The 24,912-nt window shown below is 39.8% G+C and overlaps 1 protein-coding gene across 2 annotated transcripts in view; it reads right to left on the bottom strand.

Annotated features, from left to right (window-relative positions):
* Window positions 1-17,929, bottom strand: part of acvr1b.L (activin A receptor type 1B L homeolog) — a 32,954-nt gene extending 15,025 nt beyond the window's left edge. Inside the window, exon 1 of one of the 2 annotated variants that reach the window (XM_018247347.2) lies at window positions 17,165-17,929. In XM_018247347.2, the coding sequence (XP_018102836.1) occupies window positions 17,165-17,243 (79 nt within the window). In that variant the 5' untranslated portion in view covers window positions 17,244-17,929. Of the gene's footprint in view, window positions 1-3,417; window positions 3,478-17,164 lie in introns of those variants that run through there. The other variant, XM_041582480.1, reaches the window with a different exon arrangement.
* Window positions 17,930-24,912: the final 6,983 nt, after the last annotated feature.

The following is a 24,912-nucleotide window of genomic DNA, read 5'->3' as shown; positions in this document are numbered from 1 at the left end:
AAAGCAAATATCTGGTCAGTTCCTGACTATTACAGTAAACCAACTGTATCTGTGACCCAGGCTTACAGAGACTGCAAAACAAATGCATCACATCTTCATTAATGCCTAATGAATGACAGAGTCATGACTAAGAGTAGTAAAAACAACAAAATCATATGCAAGCCAGGGTTAACGCACATAATGCATATTCACAGTACAGATATAGAATTGATTATATGCAACACTTGGAAAATTGGGGGGGGGGGTTTCACGTTTAATGCTACCAAAAAGCATTTCAACGTTATTGGGTTAAAGGGATACTGTCATGGGAAAAAAATTTTTTTCAAAATGAATCAGTTAATAGTGCTGCTCCAGCAGAATTCTGTACTGAAATCCATTTCTCAAAAGAGCAAACAGATTTTTTTATATTCTATTTTGAAATCTGACATGGGGCTAGACATATTGGCAATTTCCCAGCTGCCCCAAGTCATGTGACTTGTGCTCTGATAGACTTCAATCACTCTTTACTGCTGTACTGCAAGTTGGAGTGATATCACCCCCCTCCCTCCCCCACCAGCAGCCAAACAAAAGAACAATGGGAAAGTAACCAGATAACAGCTCCCTAACACAAGATAACAGCTGCCTGTTAGATCTGAGAACAGCACTCAATAGTAAAAAAAACATGTCCCACTGAGACACATTCCGTTACATTGAGAAGGAAAAACAGCAGCCTGCCAGAAAGCATTTCTCTCCTAAAGTGCAGACACAAGTCACATAACCAGGGGCAGCTGGGAAATTGACAAAATGTCTAGCCCCATGTCAGATTTCAAAATTGAATATAAAAAAATCTGTTTGCTCTTTTGAGAAATGGATTTCAGTGCAGGATTCTGCTGGAGCAGCACTATTAACTGATTCATTTTGAAAAAATGATTTTTCCCATGACAGTATCCCTTTAAGCAGCCACTTAAGGGGTCATTTATCAACACTGGGCAAATTTGCAGTATCCCACAGCAATCAAATAAATGGTTGCATTCATTGTTCTTCACACAGCTGGTCAGAAAAAAAAGCTATCGATTTTTAACCCCGCCTGATCGACATCTGGCCGACTTTCAGGCAGATATCGATCGAGGAAGCCCGTTGGAGGGCCACACGCACGACTGCCGACTCTGTATGTCAGCAGCTTTTAATCGGCCCAAGTATGGCCAGCTTTAGACAGTCTGCCACAAGTCCCCTTTCACCTACCATTTGTGTCTATGAGAGGTAGCTAATCAGGAATAAAACAGCAATCCCTGGACAAAGGAAAACCTAACTCTAATCAAACTCGGTACTTTATATTGTTAGCACATTTTAACTGGTAGTTTACCTTCTTAAGACTTTTTCAGTTCCATTGTTTTCAATAAGTACAGAAGAAATAATGAGTTGTTTCAATGGAATTTAAATTTTTTTTTTTCACAAGTTTCATTTTTCACATTCTCATGTTTCCAAGGTGCAGCTCAATAAAAGGGAATGGGGGGGGGGGGGGGGTAGGGCCCCCAGGCTCTCAAAACGGTTGACTTGATCCAGTCCCATCCACCCTGTCTGCAAGTAAGCACCAGAGTTGTGGAGTCTGGGTCGCCAAAAATGTATCGACTCCTAATAACTTGAAATACAAGCACTGAAAATAATCAAATTTAAGAGCCTCTATGGAGGAGGATATGGCAGAAGCAATACTGTATCTAAAAACATATTTAAATTAATTTTGGATTGTATTTAGCAGCTAATCTACAGCTATATGCCAGGTTCAATTTATGTATAAGTTGCTTTAGGTTTCCCAATTGTTTTTGGTTTCTGCAACTTTGATTTTGTTTTAGAATTACCAAAGGATGTGGTTTATATTTCTGAACTCTGGCAGCAATAAAATGCCCTGTATGTTTTCATCTTTCAGTCAATAAGGAATTTACATTAGGAGACTGAGTCGGAGGTCTGAGTCTAAGGATTTAGATGTACCGACTTCAGATCCCTGGTATGCATGGACAGGTATGGGGTCAGCCCATCAGTGTTCCAATGGGGCAGTTTTTTGTGCTGAAATTCGCCTACAAGATGGGGCGGGTAGAAGTGGATCAGTAAAGGAATGCTGAGTGTTACTCTGCCTTTACAATTTGATACATTAGTTGATAAGAATTGTTAAAGGAGAACTATCGCACAAATAAATCTAATATAAGCTGCATCATACTGAAATAAGAGACTTTCGAAATTCAATCAATTAAAAATTCTGTACCGTTTCTGAAATAATCAAGTTAATCTTCACTATTCCTTTTTAAGAATCTGTTTCTCTTCCTTCTCTCTTCATGCAGCAGTTGGGTGTCAGATGATCATCATCTGACACCCAACTGCTGCATGAAGAGAGAAGGAGGAGAATCAGATGCTGAGAGAGGGATAGTGAACATAAAACTTGATTATTTCAGAAATTATGACGAATATTTAATTGATAGTTTTTACAAAGTTTCCTATTTCAGCATGATGGATGTTATATAAAATTTTCATTTTCGTGATAGTTCCCCTTTAAAGTCAATTGATACAATATTTGCTGAGAAATGGATCAACTAATGTAGCAAATTGTTTGTTATAACTGAGCTACTTGGCAAAACCCCAAGTAAAATAACCGTTTAAACTTAACTTTTACAAAAGATTTTGAAAACTAGAAAATAGATTAAAAAGTTACTATTGTTGCTGTATTATTAGAGAACAACTGCACTGATAAAAGCCCAACCTCATTAAACATCAAAGCGTAAAAGAGTGAAACGTAATAAAAAAAAAATAAAAAAAGCAAATATAAAACAAAGGTGTTCCTATTAAAATGATTCCATTTTAGGGAGGGATTTTTTTTTTAATGGCCTTGCAATGTATCTAAAGGGCTAGCCATTTCAAAAGAAATACCCAGGCCGAAGCCAGCTTGGACACTACACGTGAGTCAATGAATTTTCTAGTGCTATTAATAGAGGAAATTATGAAGTGTTGGAAGTCTTATCCTTCACGTAACACACAACAATATTTTTAAAAAATATTCTTGATTTAATAAAAAAGCCACAGCCCAGGTGTGAACAGAGCATACAAATAAAATAGATTACAACCACCACATGCCTAATTATACGCCTCTGTCTGTTACTGCATTGCAGTACGAGACCACAATTTTATCCAGCTTAGTAAGACTTAAGCTGGCCATAGACGTGCAGATTTACCTTCATATCGGATGAACGATTGGACTTCCCTATCTCCCGACCTGCCACTAACCATTCCAATCAAATAAAGTAGAAAAGAACAGATCAGCTGATGTTCTGCCCCCGACAGCAATTGTACGAAAGTTATGTCCGACCAAAGCTGGTGACAGTCTCCCACTGATATCGGCAGATCGGCAATACATGCAGAGATATTATCAGTAGCCGACAGAAATTTTCTAACCTGTCTGATCATCTGAACGACCGGTTGCCATCTCATGAAAAATGTCGGGACACTCCACACGCGGCACGAACTCCGTACGAAACAGAGATTCGTACGTTCAAATCTTTGCGTCTATGGCGAGCTTTAGTGAGCTAGATCCCCGAACCAACATGCCGCTGAAAACAAGTGGGAAGGGAGAGGCCTAACAGCTCACAATCCTAAATTAAAACCTATATGTAGTTCCTATGCAAAAAGTTTATCTGGCACAAGACCTACTCATTGAACCAACACTGAAAAGATGGTATACGGATCCTCCTAGTGAGCTAGTGTTATAGCTTATTTGAAGGGGTTGTGAAGCTAAAAAATGAATTTTTTCCTAATTTAAGAAAATGTAAAAGTAATAAGGAGTAAGGCAGAACATTTTAATTAAACATTTTGAATGGATAACCTTATTTGTAAATGTAATTTGCAGTCAGTCTTACATGCTTCTTCACAGGTCTTTCCTTTGGAGGTCCATGCAGACTCGTTGAGATTGGATGTAGCCCTCAACCAACAGTCCTTTCCAGCCTTACTGAGCAATATTAGCCAGCTCTAAACACCTGGATCTGCTATTTAATTTTTTTTTTGTACTGGTATGGGATCAGTTATCCGGAAACCCATTATCCAGAAAGCTCCAATTACAAATGGCCGTCTCCCATAGACTCCGTTATTATCAAATAATTCACTTTTTTTTTTTTAAATGATTCCCTTTTTCTCTGTAGTAATGAAACTCTACCTTGCACTTGATCCCAGCTAAGATATAATTAATCCTAATTGGATACAGAACAATCCTTACTTAATGTTTAAATGATTTTTAGTTGACTTAAAAGGGGTGGTTCACCTTTAACTTTTTTTATGTTATAGAATGGCTAATTCTAAGCAACTTTTCGTCTTTATTATTTATTTATTTTATAGCTTTTTAATTGATTGCTTTTTTCTTCTGATTTTTTCAAGTTTTTTAAATAGGGGTCACTGACCCCCATCTAAAACAAATGAGGTTATTGATACTGGTTATTACTCATGCTTTAATTCATCCCCTCTCCTATTCATATCCCAGCCTCTTATTTAAATCAGTGCACGGTTGCTAGGGTAATTTAGACCCTAGCAAACAGATTGCTAAAACTGCAGACTGGAGAGCTGCTGAATAAAAAGCTAAATAACTCAGAAACCACAAATAATAAAAACCAATTGCAAATTGTCTCCGAATATCACTCTCTACATCATACTAAAAGTTGACTCAAAGGTGAACAACCCCTTTAAGGTATGGAGATCCATATTACAGAAAGATCCGTTATCCGGAAAACACCAGGTCCCGTGCATTCTGGATAACAGGTCCCAGTATTGTGTGTTATGTAAATTTTCCTTTTGGTTTGCTTCGCTCTTATCTTGTGTGATTTTACCCAATTAAAGTTACATTTGGGGGCTGGGGGAATAATGTGTGAATACTTTAGCATGAGACTTTCCATGGCAAAGCAATTGAGAACATATAGTCAATTACTAGATTAAACTATGTGCATATTTTCCAAGCAAATGAATGAGAAGCAGTATTGGGTTAACTGTATAATTTCACAAGAGGGCAGATGCCTTAAACATTTCTCAGTTTCAATACAGAGAGCACAATAAGCCTCCCAGAATGTACCATTCACAGTGTTATTGTTTTGGCTCATACCTCATCCAGAAAGGAATGCAGCCCTTTTCCATCGCAGCAAAGCATTGCACAATAGAAAAGCTGTGGGGTGAGTTTGACAAAGGGAAGGCACAGACAATGTGTAACAAAATACTTCCAGTCTGATGGGTTGAAACGACCATTATGGAAGCTCTGGCTACACAACAAGATTCTACAATACACTGAATTCAGAAATGCCTCATAAAAAGCAACCGGAAGAAGTAGTTATCATTAGCAGTGCGCAGACACATTCCACTGGCTATACAGATACAATTCAAGGTTATTCATTTCTTTATGTTCCTACTGTTCAACTTCATCCCTGATATGGTGGGAGTATCCAGCTCCAGAGTAAGATTCTATGAAGTCAAATAAAAATAAATATCCCTGCCAGAGTATAGGTGAGCATACATGGGAAAATGCAAATTGGCCAATAGTTTGTAAATCATGTTAGACGACGACTGGACACGTTTGATGGTCTCAATAAGCCCCAGTGGGATCAGCCCAGTTTGGCCCAGATCCCCTCATTTTGGTGACCTAACTAAAAGACTGGATCTGGCCATGTGTAACCACCTTAAATGAGACAGGAAGGCTAAAATTAAGTAAGCAATATCAGAAAGGTCTATCTAAAGACATCAGTAAACCCTCAAAGAAATACTGCCTCTGTCAAAAGAAATAAGGAAACTGTATACACTCACGGAACTTGGATACAATGTGTAATAACTTAACAGCTCGGCGTCTCCTCCAGTCACGTGACCCTGCGTGATGTATCCAATTAGCAATAAAGAAGAGGATGCGATGCTGTGTTGAAATGGTGTGCTACAAAGCACCTCCAAAATTTTTATTTGTGCGGAATGTGGCCCATTCCGCACAAATAAAAATTTTGGAGGTGCTTTGTAGCACACCATTTCAACACAGCATCGCATCCTCTTCTTTATTGCTAATCTGTCAAAAGAAACACCACATTTCATTCCTTCTATTGTGTACACATGGACTTCTGTATCAGACTTCTTGTTTTCAGCTTAAACCTCCAGGGCACAGCCTTGAGCATGCTCAGTTTGCTCCTCTCCCCAACCTGCTGTAATCTGAGCTCAGAGCTATGAGTGAGCAGGGAGAGACTCAGGCAGGAAGTGATGTCACACCAAGCTAATATGGCAGTTGCTATCCTAAACAAATAGAGAACACTTCAAGAGGTGTTTACTCAAGTATGGTAAAGCATTCTGCAGAATAAATGTAGTTTTATAGCTTGCACTATTGTGGCTAATCTATTGGCAATAAACGGCTTCGGTAGCTTTCCTTCTCCTTTAATAAGTATGTTCGTTTTAGACCCATTACCAATAAGAACAAACTGACAGTACAAAAAAAAAACCAAAAAGTACAATTATGGAAAAGGTTCTAGTTCAGCGATTCTCAACTTATTCCACGAAGGCTTCCTAAGCTTATTATAGTCACCACCCAGACCTCACCCATTTCAGGAATCAGTACTAAAATTACAATTAGTTACAGGTTACGCTTATAAAAATGCATGACTAGAACAACAGGAATACAAAGTGTGGGCTCTATATAGAAGTTGCAGTCAAGCATGGTGAGCAAGGAGTCCATTCAAGTCTCGCCAGATCTGGAATCAAGTCTTAAGGTGGCCATACATGGATAGATCCGCTCGTTTGGCTATGTCGCCAAACGAGCGGATCTCCCTCCGATATGCCAACCTTGAGGTGGGCAATATCGGGCAGATCCGATCGTGGGCCCTAGGGCCCAACGATCGGATCCTAGCATTCTCAAACAGGCGGTCGGATCACGGGACCGCATCAACGAACAGATGCGGCCACGATCCGACGGGATTTTTAAACCCATCCGATCGAGATCTGGCCGACTTTCGGCCAGATCTCGATCGGGGAAGCCCGTCGGGGGCCCCCATACACGGGCCAATAAGCTGCCGACACAGTCTGTCGGCAGCTTTTATCGGCCCGTGTATGGCCACCTTTACAAGTGAGTATATATGTTGTACATAGAAGTCATGAAAATGCAAGTAAACAGAACACTGCAGTATCTCATTCAGAAATGAAAGTAATGCACATGTCATTAAAAACCTTATATGAACTGGTTTAGCCACAGCTTGACTAAGAGCATAGTTTCACTAGCCATACACAGAAAGATATGCCAGTTTGGCAAGAGCACCAAACCATCAGATGTCTGCCCTATTTGGCCGCAACGGATAATGAAGACATAATAGGAGAATACCACATCAACTGCCTAAATGTATTTTATGGAGATCTTATTTCAATCCTATTTAAAATGTCAAAATAAAATCACCCTTTTGCATATTTTAATAAGCCTGAGTGTCCCAGTTTTTACCTTTTAGTATACACACCATACATACTATATCTATCTATCTATACATATACAATCCATAGTGGTGCACTCTCAATCCTAGTAGGTAACTGCCTGGGTACTTATAGCATAGCATAACAAACTACAGAAGAAAAAACGCACTCCAAGGTCTTGTTTAAGGTGAAAAAAAGTGAAAATTTATTTCAACGTTTCGGCGCACTGACTGGGGCCGTCTTCCTGAAGCGTTGAAATAAACTCGATAAAGGCCCCAACGAGGGCAGAAATGTTGGAATACACGAGTGATGTGTCATTAAAGGGTAAGGCATTTTTCAGTAGCAGTATGCACAAAATGTCGCTGTCTTAAATATATTGATAATGGATTGAGTGCAGAGGATCTCTTGTATTTGTCTATATATATATATATATATATATATATATATATATATATATATATATATATATATATATATATATATATATATATATATATATGTGTGTGTGTGTGTGTTTTGGTTTTTTTTTAAACCATTTCCAAAATTGAAGTTTTTAAAGGGCACCTGTTGGGTAAAAATGTTATCCCCAACCAACTTAGGTCTTACAAGAGAAATTCACAGTTTAATGGTGGGTTGAATACAGAACGGTGTTAAGAACAATTTCTGGAATATTGTAGACTTTGGTTCAATGTGCTGCGTGATTTTATAACACCGTTCTGTATTCAACCCACTGTAACTTAATTTGTAGAATTATAATTATTGTTACACCAAAGTCCTGCATGTTACAGGATGATACCATTAAACTGTGAATTTCTCTTGTAAGACCTAAGGATATATAGTGAATAAAGTACACCCTCTTGTGAAATATAAGGATATTATAAGTTACCGAGGAGTTTCATGACCATATAAAAACACTAGGCCGAAAGCAGAATATCCTCATATTCTGCAACTGGGGGTACTTTATTTATTATAATACACAAATTTCAGGGAGTCATGTGGCAGAAATGACATCAGAACTCATCGTTTATAAGGATATTCATGGCTTTTGTGTATTATTTATATATATATATATATATATATATATATTTTTATTTATTTATTTATTTATTTTATATATATATATATATATATATATATATATATATATATATATATATATATATATATATATATATATATATATATATATATATATATATATATATATATATATATATATATATATATATATATATATATATATATATATAACAAACAAGGGAAAGTTGTGCTCACCACTAGTTTTTAAAATCATTAGGCGGGGGTGCAATGAGGGTGTGACCACAAAATACATATAGACAAATACAAGATTCCTCTGCACTCAACCCATTATCAATATATTTAAGACAGCGACATTTTGTGCATACTGCTACTGAAAAATGCCTTACCCTTTAAACAAAACAGGGATTGAGTGCAGAGGACTCTTGTATTTGTCTATATGTTTTTTGTGGTCACACCCTCATTGCACCCCCGCCTAAATGATTTTAAAAACTAGTGGTGAGCACAACTTTCCCTTGTTTGTTATAGTTATACAGGAGCAGTGACCAGCTCCATGTTGTAGCTCCCACCCCCTCCAACTATAGTCAGGTGATCCCACTGGTGTCTAATAAAAGGGCAGCCAAGTTTGGGAGTTTTAGTTTGAAAGCAGCTAGAAAGTTGCAGGTAAAACGTATTCGTCCCTTTTATAAAATGTATAATTAAACCATAGAATTCTTAATGAATCAGATGAAAATTGAGCATAGGACTGGCCAGATATGGGATGACTTTGACATAGTTGGCCAGCTTAAATATATTGCAATATATGGACAAACAATCCCTGTTTTGTTTAAAGGGTAAGGCATTTTTCAGTAGCAGTATGCACAAAATGTCTCTGTCTTAAATATATTGATAATGGGTTGAGTGCAGAGGAATCTTGTATTTGTCTATATCAGGGGTGTCCAAACTACGGCCCGCGGGCCAACTGCGGCCCGCGTTCCAGTTTTAATCGGCCCGCAGCCAGGGCCGGATTACCCACAAGGCACCCTAGACAGGGCCTCCCCACCCGCCCCCTACCGTGCCGCGTCGCTCTGCACGCACACTTCTAGGAGCGCTCGGCGTGCACGCTGCAGAACAGCTCAACCGCACCTCTACTGCTGCGCATGCTTGTTGGCTATTGGGATATCGCATCACTCCAGGATGAGAGCGAGGTTACGTGCATGTCAGAGCCAGCCGCCCGTCAGCATCCACTTCCTGGTCCACGCTGCTCTAAATACAGTCTGGCTGGGCTGCCACAGTACTCCTTCAAGCATCGCATTTCGTGAGTGTAGAGCGATGCGGCAGAAGGGCTGGGCAAGCGGGAAGTGGGCTGGGCAAGCGACAAGTGGGCTGGGCAAGCGACAAGTGGGCTGGGCAAGCGGCAAGTGGGCTGGGCAAGCGGCAAGTGGGCTGGGCAAGCGGCAAGTGGGCCGGGCAAGCGGCAAATGGGCTGGGCAGGCGCAAGTGGGCCCATTAGTACAGAGCAGCTGGTTCCTCTGGCACATAATGCAATTATGCAACTAGAGGGCCTAGGGCCCCCCAATGCCGGGGCCCACTTGGTTTTAACAGCTGTCAGGCTCGCAGGTTGGGCATCCCTGCTTCAATCCTATGCCCGGGCATAAAACTATGGCAGCATATATCAGTATGCTGCCCCAGCTGCTGCGTGTCTGGCCAATTGGGAATGCTGGGAATTGTGGTTGCACTGCTTTAGACTGGTACTTGTCGTTGTGTTACAGCTGCTGCTGGTTCAGTCCCAGTGTCTATAGTGGCTTCCCATTTCATATTGCCTGGGATCCAGCATGTCCGGCTGAATGGACGGCCCTCACACATTTTCACCTCACCAAATCTGGCCCTCTTTGTAAAAAGTTTGGACACCCCTGGTCTCATATATATATATATATATATATATATATACTGCAATGTTTCAGAAATCCTTCTTGAGTTTGGACAAATCACTACACATATAAATAAACATCTGTTTCTGTTGACTCAATTCTCAGCATCCAGACAAAGGAACTGTTTATGCTGTACACATTACATAACTAACACGCAAGCATATATGATAGTAACTCCCAAACAAAAATCATTGAACCAAAGTCTACAATGTTCCAGAAATTATTCTTGAGTTCGGACAAATCGCCACATATAAAAATAAACATCTGTCTCCCAGAAGCCAGCCAACAATCCAAGGCTGAATGTCTGCTCAGCGCATGAAACCCAACCCTCACAGACCTGCTCTGACATGCTGAAACGACAGGTTTCCAGACTGAGAATGGGAGCTTTGTTCAGTACAGTTATGGTGAACAGAATTCGTGGCATTAAGAAGAATGCCCCGGCAACACAGTGTACAGAAAACAAGCACTGGCCAAAAACACTGCATTTTCCATTTCCAAAACCCCTTTGGCAAATGCCTCATGAAGGTATCCTTCTGGCGAGTTTGGAAGAACATTCATTTCTTTTTTATAACAGGCTGTTCCAAAAAAACAAACAGCAAATTTTACTTCATGAGAGTACAAATCTGATAGCTGCTCTCGAAATGACAAAGCCAAGGTCCAAATAAAATAGTTCAGGTATGGGATTCGTTAACCGGAAGCAAAACCAGCATATTGCGTTTTTTTAAATGTTTACATGATTTTTTTGTAGATTTAAGCTATGAAGATCCAAATAATGGAAAGATCCGTTATCCGGAATACCCCAGGTCCCGAGATTCTGGATAATAGGTCCCATAACTTTATTTAAAAACAGAACACATTTCCCTGACACACACGCAGTGCTTTTGCACATGTGCCAATTATTTATCATGCCTTGCATGTCTAAAGGCAAGATTTTAGTAAGAGTATATTAAAATGAGAATGGAAATGGAACCTATGAGCAGAATGGAGACCCACATCTGCCCCACTTGCTTCCAGCTGCAAAGCCCTGTTCTATGCGACTGCAATCAGACAGACTGAAGAAAGAAAGAGAAAGAAAGAAAGAAAGAAAGAAAGAAAGAAAGAAAGAAAGAAAGAAAGAAAGAAAGAAAGAAAGAAAGAAAGAAAGAAAGAAAGCGTTCACACAGGTTCCCAAAAATTGGTAGAAATTGTATTGATGCCATTTATATGCGTGTAAGTGCATCTGACTTGATGCAACACAAAAGCTACATTTTAGAAATCAAGGCTACACAAACACAACGTTCTTTGAAATATGTGAGCTGTTTGGTGCAGACTGTACTCGGCACATTTCCCTGTGGGTCTATACCCGTGGGAAGACAACCCTGAATGCAACAATAACTGAGCAAGCCCTATTTTTATTCTGTTCAGCATTGGGTTTGATTCCCATGGGTCCCATAAATAAGGCAAGCAGTGTGGATAAGCCACCAACAAGATAAGCAACATGTTCATCCCTATTTATTAAAAACGCTAATGTAATCAGCTAAAAGATTCTGGTCAAAAGTTAAGCGGTGTCCTTACTTAACGGCACCTTTTGGGCAAAAATATCCCTAGCCAAAGGTGACCAGCCCACTCACTCTCCGGTTGGGGGTAAGTAGTTTAAAGAAAAAAAAAAATAGGCCCCCCCCCACACTCATGCCGGGAGGGAGCCATGTTGTACATACGCATGCGCATAAGGTGCTTCTGATGTCAGACGCATGCGCATAATGAGAAAGTTGCAGAATTTGGTCATTATGTGCGCGTCCCAACAGAGCATCCTGTAAAACAAAATGGTAGATAACAACGAGCTGGCTGCAAATGTAGAATCAATGGCAATTTAGAGCGAGCAGCACAGATTCTGTGATCCACGGCACTAAATGGGTTTAACAACTCTTGACATATTGTACCTATTACAAAGGAATACTTTGTGGAACTTTTTAGTGATGCTAAAGGAATACATGAAGAGACAGCCTCAGCAAAGCACTTGATTGATGGAACTGTTGAGAATAATGTATAATCTCCGTAAAATGTTGTGGAATATGTTAAATAAGAATATGTCGAAATGTGTATAAATGTGCATGAAAAGGTCAACGTTGAACAATGTATTTTAGGCTAATGCCACTTGTAGCATTGCTCTGCTGGTAGAAAACACTATGGGTTCCATTACTCTTTTAAATCCTTTGGTCACGTTGTGTGTTTGCTATTTCATACCTCCCAACATTTTGGAAAGAGAAAGATGGACAAAAAGATTTGCTGGCACGGAGACATTTTTTGACTTAGCCCATTTTTGTGGCCACACCCCCTAATTACCATGTCCATTTTACAAAATGTGGCAGGTTATGAAAGTTTGAACACATTTTAATGTTTTTTAGATGTTATTACAGTTTTGCTAATGAAGGTGAATTGCCATTTAAGCTGTGAGTCTTCGTTCTTATCTAAAACTGTTAAAAACATAACTTAAGTATGTGTTCTGGGCTTTCTGCCAAGAGCCAATCAAGTTAGAAACTTGGTATCTTTTTATGGCTGTTCAGTGCAGCAGATCAAAGAGAAACTCAGAAAATATCAGTAAAAATACAGGACTGCAAGTTGAGCTGTCAAAAGCAGGACTGTCCCGCTCAAAACAGAACAGATTGGAGGTATGCTATTTAATGCTAGATACTGTATGTAACCGTCGATTTCAAGTAACACAGTCCTTGTTTCATGGCAAGGACTGAAGAAGACACACCTTGTGCGTTCAATGCTTTTGCCTACTACAAACTATGAAAGATAAGAAAACTTGAATTCTGCAACCAGAAAATTCACTATGGAAACCTAACCCTCTAACAAAATAACAGCACTATTTAAAATTGTGTGAAAAAAAAAATTCAGAGTGATGTTATTGTTAGATATAAATATTTTTTTCCCCTAAGGAACAGAGGTAAGCCAAGTATGTGTAGTTATACATTTATTTGTGCTACTTCTATACACACTGCTGCACATTCAAACAAAACAGACAAAAACTGTAATAAATACACATATGCATTCATAAAATATAAATAAATACAATTGTATGCAAAATGCTGGACATACACAGGGAAGATTTAAAGGGGAACTATCACGAAAATGAAAATTTAATATAAGCATCATACTGAAATAAGAAACTTTCTAAATACAACCAATGAAATAGTCTATACCGTTTCTGAAATAATCAAGTTTATCTTCACTATCCCTCTCTTAGCATCTGTTTCTCTTCATTTTTTCTTGATTAAGGAGTTGGGTGTCATATTCATTGACAGTGAGATCCAATATAAATATATTAAAGGGGGGCTCCTTTTGCCTAGAAGATATATTAGAGCTCACTCTATTAAAATCACCAGACATCCTGCCTCTCTACATGCAGAATTTGTGCAAAAGGCAGTTATTTTGTTTCATTGTTTTTGTACTGGAATCCGTCATTTGAGTGAGCTCTAATTTATCTGCTAGGAAAGGAAGTCCCCTATAATATATAGTGGATCTAACAGTGAATGAATATCTGACACCCAACTGCTGCATGAAGACAGAATGAAGAGAAACAGATGCGGAGAGAGGTATAGTGAATATAAACTAGATTATTTTAGAAATGATGCAGAATATTTAATTGATTGTATTTACAAAGTTTCTTATTTCTGTATGCTGAAGCTTACTGAATCTTACATTTTAATTTTCGCGATAGTTCCCCTTTCAGCCCGTGTCCCACACATGATGAATGGGGCACGCCCCCAAAAAGTTGTGTATTATGTTTGAGACAATAAACCACAGGGGCTCATCTGCTGTATGACTTCCATATGTGGGCTCTAGTTTGTGTTATGTTATTAAGCGTTGCTGAGAAACCCCCACCTTACGGCTACTGAATTAAAAAATCCCAATATAACACAATGAGTACCTAATGCGGTTACAGCCAGAAGGCCACAGATCAGACATATCTGGTGTAGGGAAATGGCTATTTTTAGACAGACAAGGTCTGCCTTAGAAATAAATCTAATTCATGGATAGATGAGAAATAAACATATTTCTGATATTATAAATATAGCACATAAAACACATGGCGCTTAAGTGACTCAAGGATTAAACACAAATACAGTTGCCAAGAATCAAACTAAGGTCTGAGCCGAGTACAATCACTGACCCAATCCTCCTCCATACAGAATAAGTGCAGTTTACAGCTGAAAGACTTGAAAAGGAAAACACATTGGGGCTCATTTATAAACAGTGGGCAAATTTGCACATTGGCAGTAACCCATAGCAACCAATCAAGTGATTATTTTTTTCATTTTCAGCCAGCTGCAGGTTAAGCACTTAAAGCAATTATATGATTAGTTGCCATGGCTTAAAGACCAGGTTCAAATTTGCCCGCTGTTTATAAATTACACCTATTAACTATTGCAAGTCTAAAGTTGTAAACAGAACATTTTTGTGTAAACAATATAAAGGTGTCCGAACATTAATAGCCCTCTATCCCCCATATGTAATAAAAGCCACTAAGTTTGCCCAAGAGCAGTAACTAATGGCAACCAATAAGATATTTGCTTTTAAACAGGTGAGCAGAAAATGCTGCCTTCTTATTGGTTGCTATGAGTTACTGCTCCTGAGCAAACTTGGTACCTTTTATTACATAACTCCCATATTTTCTGTCTGTTCTATCAGGTTGGTCCATGTATGGTGGACTTTTATTCAGATTCACTTAGTATTTAGGCAATATACACCAAACTACAACTACAATAACACACACAACTTCCAAAGCTTCTATGTAGTAAATCTAGGCCGGTGGAATGTCCATCATATTTTAAAGGCACAGTGGACACACTAAAATGTTGCCATGCAAGCCATCACCTGGCCTAGCCAAGCGCTAGTTGAAGCCTAAAGCTAGCAAGAAAAATTGGCAACTCAATATTTCCCTCTTGGATTGTTTAAGAACATGCAAAAACATGTACAGTGTCATTTATACAAATAACCTTTAACAAACAGTAAAACATAATAATCGAGTTCTGTCATAACACCTATTGCATTTAACATAAAACATTCCTAACACTGACTTACGGCCAAAAAATGCTTAAAGGAGAAGTAAATCTTAACTAAAGAAGTAGCTAGAAATGATGTACATTATGTTTTTGGCTTCTGTACCAGCCCAAGGCAACCACAGCCATTTAGCATTAAAGATTTGTGTCCCCAAAGATGCCCAGTCTTCTTTTCTACTGATTCATTGCACATGCTCTGTGCTGCTATCACTTACTGAGCTTAAGGACATAGAAATGTCACAACATGAGGCTAATTAGTACTCAATACAGATAATTACTACATGGCAGCACAGAAACCAGTACAATTAGCATTTCAATTTAATAATCAGCCTTGTTGCATCAGCTTATATTACGGGCCAACCTAATTTTCTGCTTGAAATTAATGACGATCGCCAAGCTTAGCCTCTCAACAGCTGCTCAGAGCCCACTGAGCATGTGAGTGTCACAGACACTTTCCAAGATGGTGACCCCCTGTGACAAGTTTAAATTCCTGGATCATTGCTGCTATTGACAAGCTGAAACTTTAAGCTGGTGCAATAAGTTCAGTATGTAAAATAAGACATTTTTAACCATATTCATTTTTAGGGTTTAGTTCTCATTTATTGAAAGGGATCTCCACCTAAAAATGGTTATTGGATAATAGAACATCACTTTATTCTAAATATGTTAAAATCACTGTAAATATAACTGAAAAGTGTTTCTGATTCTTAAAACAACGTAGCAGAAGTCAGTTCTTCTCCAGGTCTTTTAAATGACTGGTTTCTGCTAAAGGAGCCAATAATAGTGCAGAGAATGTAAACAATCAGACAGATACTGCTCTCTATAGCACTTACATTTACAAATAACGCAAAGACCTGGTGATGTGGGGTGGGGGGGGGGATTAGCCTGCTGTTTTCATAATAAATATGCCCTGTAGTGTGTTAACAAAGCCAATAATCACTATTGTCTATTTTGTAGTTACCGTAACAAGTAGCTACTACTAGTAGTTCTGTGTGGCTTCACAGAACACCAGGAGAGCTATCCAAGTGAAAATTCCTTGCAAACACAATGATATTCTTGCTAAAAATATAATAAAATTGTTAATGCCAAGGATGTCTAAACTGGGGCCCTAAACTGCAGGGTAGCTAAGATAGGGCAAACAGCCACCATTTGCCTCTGTGATTGCTCTCACTAGCCAAATTCAAAACATCCCTCCCCCTCCAGACACAACTTCCTGAACGTCCCACCTCATTTACACTGCCTGGGGGCCTCACTGAGCCCACACAAAAGCCAACCTGCAAGTCTCCAGCCAGTGCCTCTCCTGTTCCAGCTGAACGATGGGCTATTTACAAGTGGGAGGGTTGTAGTTCACCCAAAACAATGACATATGCAAATTTAAAGCAACACCAATTGTTGGAAAACAGGAGCACTGCTATGCCCGAGAGCTGCCTGATTAGAATACCAGACAGATACGGACAGATTTATTTCACATTTCTGTTAAAGCAATATGAAAGTTTCCCGACACATAAACAAATACAAAGTGAGGCACTGGGGAGGCGTTGCCAATGAATGTTAGTGCTTTATTCAAATGTAAGTTGCCCCTACCTACGAATAAGATATATTTACCCTTTAAGTCTCCGTGTCCCACTGTTGGGAGAAGCCTTTAGCCAGCGTGCAGCTGATATCACTTCAAGTAATGTTCTCTTGCAGGTGCCTGCGCCCGTATCCATATTATAAAACAGGCCCAAACCCATAATCCCTGGCACTTACCATCCGCAAAGCTGGGGCCTCCTCCGAGGAGTAGGAGGCTAAAGGCGATGAAGAAGAAGAAGGCCGGTAGCTCCGCCATAGTAATAGCCGCACAGCGCCCACAACCCGCGCGACCACGAGCGACCCAGACAGACAGCGTATTCCGGGAGCGCGGCCGCACGACGCGTCCAACCTGAGAGCTCCCTAGCGTTTACTCTTGCGTTCCAGGCCTCTCCTCCACAATTCATAACGCCATCGTGTTAGGCGAAAAATGAAGGCGCCTATTGGGTCCCGACTGAATCCACGCCTCTTTCTGGTTATGGGTAGTCCCACCAGTCTCTGACGTCAAAGCAGCTATCTTTTGTTTCGGATGGTTGAGTCGCGCACTTTCGGGAAGAGCTGTGAGCGCGCATTAAAGAGACAGTGCACCGTGGTGTTGCCTTTGAGCCGGCATTTATTAAAGCGCCTGGCTGTCTGGGCCATCCTGCAAATAGACACATTCCCGAGACTGGTTGGGGGCGCCTGAGGCCATGCTATGGAGCGGCAGGCACGTCATACGTCACACAATCACGCACCTCCACTCGAGCTGGCCACACTTGTAAACGGAGAAGGCTTTTGGCCATGACAGATCTGTAATCCTGTGTTTTCTAGACGCGATTTTATTGGCTTTTTGTTTCTCTTGTTACCTCTGCCAGTGATTATGTACTTCAAACAATACGAGAAAGTCTCAAGCCAAGTCCCTTCACTGTGTCCAGAAAATACAAATGATTGACTGTTTTATATTGTCCCACAAATCATACACATCTGCCTCTGTGAGGGAAATGTTGCTCAGTATGGAGAAAATAGCCATTAAAGGACCAGTAACACTAAAAACGTGTAAGGGTTCTGTTTGCATAAACAAATATGGTGCTGTTGGACTGCACTGCTAAAAACTCAATGTGAGATTCATTACTACAATGTATATACAACAGTACATGGGCTGCCATTTGGGTTGCTACCTTTTCTGGGAAAAAATACCGGCCTTCCTATATATTTATCTTTTTTTTCCCTATTAATAACATCATTTTTACCTGCCAGGCCTGTAAAATACCGGCTAGGTGGCACCCATTCAAATTTCAACCTCTTTTTATATAAGACAGGATAGTTGTTGCCAGGAAATATATTCTGGATGAACAGATACAAACTATAAATATATAAACCTTCACTTTATGGCGCTCAGTTTTTTGTTGCCTATTTACAAGACATAAAAATCCACAGGTTTCAGGGCCTGAGGAACATTTCCATACTGGATAGCAGGCCTGCAGTTTGGAGGTACAACAAAAGCACCTTTAGTTTGTAAGCAGGGCCCTCTGACCCAATTTCTATCCTCTAAACTCCTATTTGTTATAAAAGATGCTGCGTAACTTGCTGGCTGCTTACACTATATAAATAAATGATGTACGGAGAGCAAGTCCTGTAATCACCAAAAGACTGAGGCAGCACAGGCTTCCTGTATTATTCCCTATAGAAGGATCACCCTAGCCCAGGAGTCCCCAAACTTTTCTTACCCTTCAGCTAAATTCAAATGTCAAAAGAGTTGAGGAGCAACACAAGCATGACAAAAATCGCTGGGGTGCCAAATAAGGGCTGTGATTTGATATCTGGTAGCCCCTATGTGGACTGGCAGCCTACAGAAGGATCTGTTTTGCAGTACTCCTGGCTTTTATGCAACCAAAACCTACCCTCAAGCCAGGTATTCAAAAATAAGCACCTGATTTCAAGCCACTTAAAGCAACATCCAAGGGGTTGGACAGCAACATGTTGCTCATTAGCATCTGGTGGGGGATCATTGCCCTAGCCTATGGCTAAATATTGAACGCCTCTCCCTGCTCTCAAAGCCAGATTAAGACTAAATGAAGCCCTAGGCAAGATAGTCATTTTGGGGTCCCCACCTTCCATGGGCCCCACTGTAAAATAAATAGAGCCAAACACTGGTCTGCCATTTATAAAAAAAAAAAAAGACACCTACTTTGTAGCCACACCTTCAGATACAATGCCCATTTTACAAAATGACTCCCTTTTTCATGGCTGGAATGACCACATCACAAGTACAAAGTCTACGAGAAGACACAGCACACACTGCCCCCCCCCATTTCATATAGTGACCAAGAGAATTTCATGGCTCCTGCATTTCATGACAGTAAGATCACTGTAAAAACAGTCATGAGTACTCCATTAACCCCAGACTTGCCAGTCAGATCAATAAGTAGGCGCAGCTAGCTCCAACACACTCAGTGTCACACAGACAGTCCTGTCCCTTACAAATATTGACTAGCTGCCCTCACTCCCTCCCAGACCAAGTCAGACAGCTCCAGACCCTTAAGGGCACCTGTTGGGTAAAAATGTTATCCCCAACCAAAGGTGCGGGATAACAGTAGTTTTTGTTTTTAAAAAAATGCCCCCCGCCAGCACAGCACCGGAAGGAAGTACCGGGTGCGAACAGCCATGTCCGGTCACTCACTTGTGCATAATGCGCATGTGACGTCACACACATTCGTATAATGTGCAATTCGGGGCAGCTTTTCATTATGCGCACGAGAGTGGCAGGAAATGGCTGCTCGCACCGGAAGCTCCCTCCCAGTGCGGGTAGCCTACCGCTGGCGGGGGCATTTTTATTTAAAAAAACTACTGTTTTCCCCAACCTGAATGCAGGCTCTATTAGCCCGCACCTTTGATTGGGGATAACATTTTTACCCAACAGGTGCCCTTTAGAAATATTTTGCAACCCGATGAGATAACTTTGAGAGAAATACTAGAGAGTTAAACAGTTTAGTTCAATTCAGTTGAGCCCCTTTGTCCACTTCTGCAGCCTGCCCTCATTCCCCTCACCTCTTTGTATCCTTATTTTAACTGCACAGCAGCCTGCCGTGGCATATTGTTAAGTAGGTAGCCTTGGGAGGATTATGGCTTGGTCAGGTCACTCAGGTGGCTGTACTTGGGCAGGCTGTAGGAGGCGTCTTGGAAGGGGCAGAGCTAATGATGTTCCAAACTCCCTCCAGCATTTGCATCTCCCAAAGCATTGCTTGTGCCCATGCCTTTTATTGCAGCACTGACCCTACCCTACGTGATGTTGCATATGTATGTGTGTGCGTCAGAATTGTGTGGCCAGCATCAGACTAAAGGTGGCAATAGATGTAACTATTACAATCTTTACTGCGACAATTGTTCATTTGCAATACAGATGTGCTAGAGCTGAATCATCAGATATACAGGTAGAAACAATAGAATTCTACCTGTATCTGACGATTCAGCACTAACATTGGCTGATGTTCGGATTCAAAAGCGCCTGATCAAAAATTTCCTGCCAACCTGATCAAGGAGCCGACTGATATCCAAGTCTTCTGCCGATATCAGTCTGCTCGTCTCTCACCATACACGCACCGAATATTGTGCAAAAATTTATTTTGTATGATATTATCACTACATCTATGGCCACATTAAAAGGGGAAGCCAGTACAGCAGCCGGGTTCCCTTTAGTGAAGGAAGGAGGGAGGGTGGCAGCGTGACTCAGGGCAGACCTGGCCCCTAAAACTAGACGAGCCCTAGGAAAGTGCCTAGGATGCCTAATGGGTAATCCAGCCTTGCCTACTCTCCCCTAACTCCAGTGAAAAACTTCAACAGCTTTTGACAGTAATAGGGAGGGGGATTGTTCAGGGTGCCTAAAAGATAAACAGATATGGCGGTTTAGTTCCCCCTTAAAGGAGTTGTTCATATTCCAACAATTTTTTCAGTTCAGTTGTTTTCAGATAGTTCACCAGAAATAAAGATTCTTTTCAAATACTTTGATGCTGTGTCCATTTTTCTAATATTGAAGTTTTTTCACCCTGTGTCTTTTTTTTTCAGATCATTGGCTCTAACCTGTACATTAAGGGGCAGCATTATTAAGGTTCTTGTTGTTTTTTCCTCAAAAATTCAGTGTTAGAGTTTTGGTCAGAACTCACATTTTCGGGTTAAAGAAAACTCGAATTGATAAAGTTTTTATTACACTCTGACCCTGGAAATAGCTGGCATTCGAAAATACACCACCTAAACCCTGTCAAGATCATGTAGAAGACAATGGCAGTGGCCCCTTGAACATTAATACTTTGCTTAATATTCAAGGGTTTTTTCAGAGGTTTTGCCCAAAAACTCGAACGATTCCTGAGATTCAATTTTTTTTCCTCCGAAAACTCGATCAACTCTCGATCAATTCTATTTTTCGGGTTGGGGGACTCGAACTCGCATTCAGGTTTTTCATATTTGAGTTTTTTCTTAAGTAAGAGACCATTCGAAGTTTGAGTTCATTCGAGGTAAAAAGAAACTCTAACACTTGACCTTTGAATAATCAGCCCCTTATTGATATATTTCTTAACTTTGGCCCTGCTGAGTAGAATCCCTGAGTTTCAATACAGGAGACATATTGTATAATGCAGTGTTGGATAGGAACCAATCAGCAGCAAGGTTGACCTAAAAGGGAACTGAAGCCTGGCTTTGCTTTTGTGACTGCAGGGCTGTGATTGGCTGTCCCCCTCCTACTGTAATTCTGTCTAGGACAACTTAGCATCTGTAGAATGTCTATAGGGAGCTCCAATAAAGGGGCCATTCTAATATTTAGCCCAAAGTTATATCAGCACCCTATATTATTCATTATTGACTACAAAATCGGGGGGGGGGGGGTATTTATCCTATTTGTCTCCTTTAAAGGCAGCTGTTGATACTTGATAAAATAGCTGCTAATATTCAACAGATGATGCAGAGAAATGTATCAACTAATTGTTAATGTTTATGGAAGTTATGCAATTTGCATAGCTTTCACAACACGGCTGGGCCCCCCTTCAGATACAGATTTACTGTGCTGGGCACAATTGTACCCCCTCTCCCCTACCCCCCATGGAAGTCCTGGGCATCAGTATAAATAGCTTGCAATAAAACATTTCAATTGCGTAACTGCAATTGCGCTCTCTGCACTAGCGACGTGGACCCCTACCCCTGTCCGGTGCTGAAGGTGGGAGGCGGCAAAAACGAAGGCCGCCTTGGGCGGCAAATTGGGCAGGATCGCCCCTGCCACTTCATAGTTTGTTAGAGAAAGTATTCAGGGAGGGATGGGGAGGGCAGGGGGAGGTGTAGGAAAAGGGAGGACTTAGCATGGCAGGGTGCTGGAGGGGTTGGGGTGATGCTCAACATTAAGCATACATTGATCAATTATCTCAGTACAATATTTTTGCTGTACTCCCCCCCCCCACAGGAATCAACTAAACACAACTATCCAGCTGCAGGAATATCCATAGGAAGATGCAGGGATACCAGGATTAGGGAGAGTGGCTTGAACTTCAACATATAAGGGAGCGAAGAGGAACCTTAGCACTAGTGGGTCGGGTTTTTTCCCATTGTCCTCCTCTTTGGCCTTATAGATTATTTATTTTTATGTGGTTTACACTTGGATGCCTCGTCCTAAAGGGAAAGGTAGCAGTTCCCTGTTACAAGGCCTTCTCCAAATAGCTAGACAACCAATAATGTTAGACTTTATAAGCCACATATCTTCAGATTTACACTTGAATGGTAAAAATGTAGCAGCTCCCTGTTACATGTCCTTCTTCTCCAAAATTCTCCCGGTATTGCTGGCCTTATAGGCCACTTTAGAATAGAAATTTTATGTCTTAAAATGTGACTTCTTTTTTTACTGTTTTTATTTATTGGTTGTTTTTTCAAGCAATATTTTATCTTGGCACTATAAGGCTGCTAAGATTCCCTTGCAGGGATAATTTGGACCCTAGCAACCAAACTGGAGAACTGCTGAATAAACTAAAAAAAACCATAAATAATAAAAATTAAAAAACAATTGCAAATTCTCTCAGAATATCACTCTACATCGTACTAAAAGTTACGTGAACAACCCCTTTAAAATGGGTAAAAAAGTAGTTTTGTACATCGTCATTTGAATTTCACAATATTTTGCAATTTATAAAGAATGTACAAATATGTTATATAACTTCAAATTTTCCCAGGTTTAGGGAAATAATCTCTTTATTTCTCGGCATGTAAAAACATTATTTTAACAAAAGTGCACACAGTTTAGTAGTTAACAAAATTACAGTGCTATAATATAATCGCAACAATTTCCATATATAGTATTTTAATTTATAATCAAAACATAATACAGACAAGCAATGAAATAACTTAAGCAAAATTATAACAATGTATACACATGTTAAAAAAAGACTTTGTTTATTACTTATAGATATAAAATATTTAATAACATTTCATCACACGAGGAAGGGGGATAAAAAAAAAGGTGTAGCTTTAACTTTTCAGAAGTAATCCATACCAACCAATCCACAATTAGTTCTCAACTGCAGTAAGACCACTGAAAGGATATTTCTTATTGAATACAAAGAATTACTCTTCAAAAATAACATTTATGCCTGTTTTGTAAATCTTCCACAGACATAAAGAGCACACAAAGAGAAAATGAACCCGGGTCAACACATTCCCATCCTTTCAGTAACGCTAACAATATTTGGTCATATAGTGAGTATTTTCATTCAGTTATTTTTAATTATCAAACTGTGGTACAAAATAACTTAAATACACAGATAGCACACTTACATCTTGGTCATTATGGGGAGGACCCCGTTGTTTTTGGTCACTGCAACATTTTTTTTCTGGAAAAGACTTGATAACATAAAATGGAGAATTGTCATACATCATGGAATGATTTGGCCTGCCAGCTAAAAATATGGCTTCATTGTATGGCTCTAGTGAGCACATCCAAAATTCTTTAGAGCATTTTAATGCAGAGTCGTATTATTACAGGCCTTGGAGCAGTAAGGAACCTGCAGTATGAAAATCACAATGCAATATGTAAGGATCCAAAAGGTATACAACGCTATCCACCTGTAAAATTAAATGGCTAAAGGGTCATTTATCCAAACCCCTCTATGGTGATGATATGAACATCGTTGCTGTGTTAACTAGAGGGCGCACTCATTAATATTTGGTAACTAATAATGATGTTGTAAATCTAAACATTTTTAACTTTGTATATTTCCTTATATGTGTGTGTGTGTGTGTGTGTGTGGTTATGTCTTTTGTTTTATGAATTATAAAAAGAGTTGAACACGTCAGCACTATATAAATAAATAATTATAATTACAAAAATAATAATAATAATAATATCTCTTTTCCGTTCTACCTGTTCTTCTACAACTTTAATGTGTGCAAAAGAGTGGGCTTGTGTCTGTTCATGGAAGAAGGAGGGGCCCAGGGCTGAAGCACAATCTTTAATCACAAAATTAAAAAAAGGTGTAAGGAGCTTTGCACATATGAAAGGTACTAAAGAATGTACCAAATCCAGTATAGTTTTATACATTTTTCACATAACTCAGTAAGGAGCTGTAATTGCCTCCCATGCTAAAACAGGCAGTTAATTGCAGGGCATGTGTTGTTCCATGTGACCAGTGAACCTTGCAACTCCTGGAAGAGCTACATTTAGGATCAGCTCCTGGTACGCCCTTGTGTAATCTGCAGGAGTAGTTCCAAAATTTGAAGTTCAGCAACACTGGGAAGGCTGTTCTTTTTCAGCAAGAATAGCACTCAAGGCAGATGAAATGTTAATAAAACGCAAAGATGTCTGGATTCTAATGGAAAAGTCTAAATGTATGATTTGTACTACAGAATTTACTTATCCAGCACTTACAGCATTTGCTGCTCGCGGCAAGTGCCTTGTCTGCATCACTGATAAAAAAATGTTT

Source organism: Xenopus laevis, chromosome 2L, assembly GCF_017654675.1.
Source record: "Xenopus laevis strain J_2021 chromosome 2L, Xenopus_laevis_v10.1, whole genome shotgun sequence".
Lineage (NCBI taxonomy): Eukaryota > Metazoa > Chordata > Amphibia > Anura > Pipidae > Xenopus > Xenopus laevis.
Note: the sequence above shows the minus strand (reverse complement) of the source record. Positions and strands in the feature narration are given on the sequence as shown.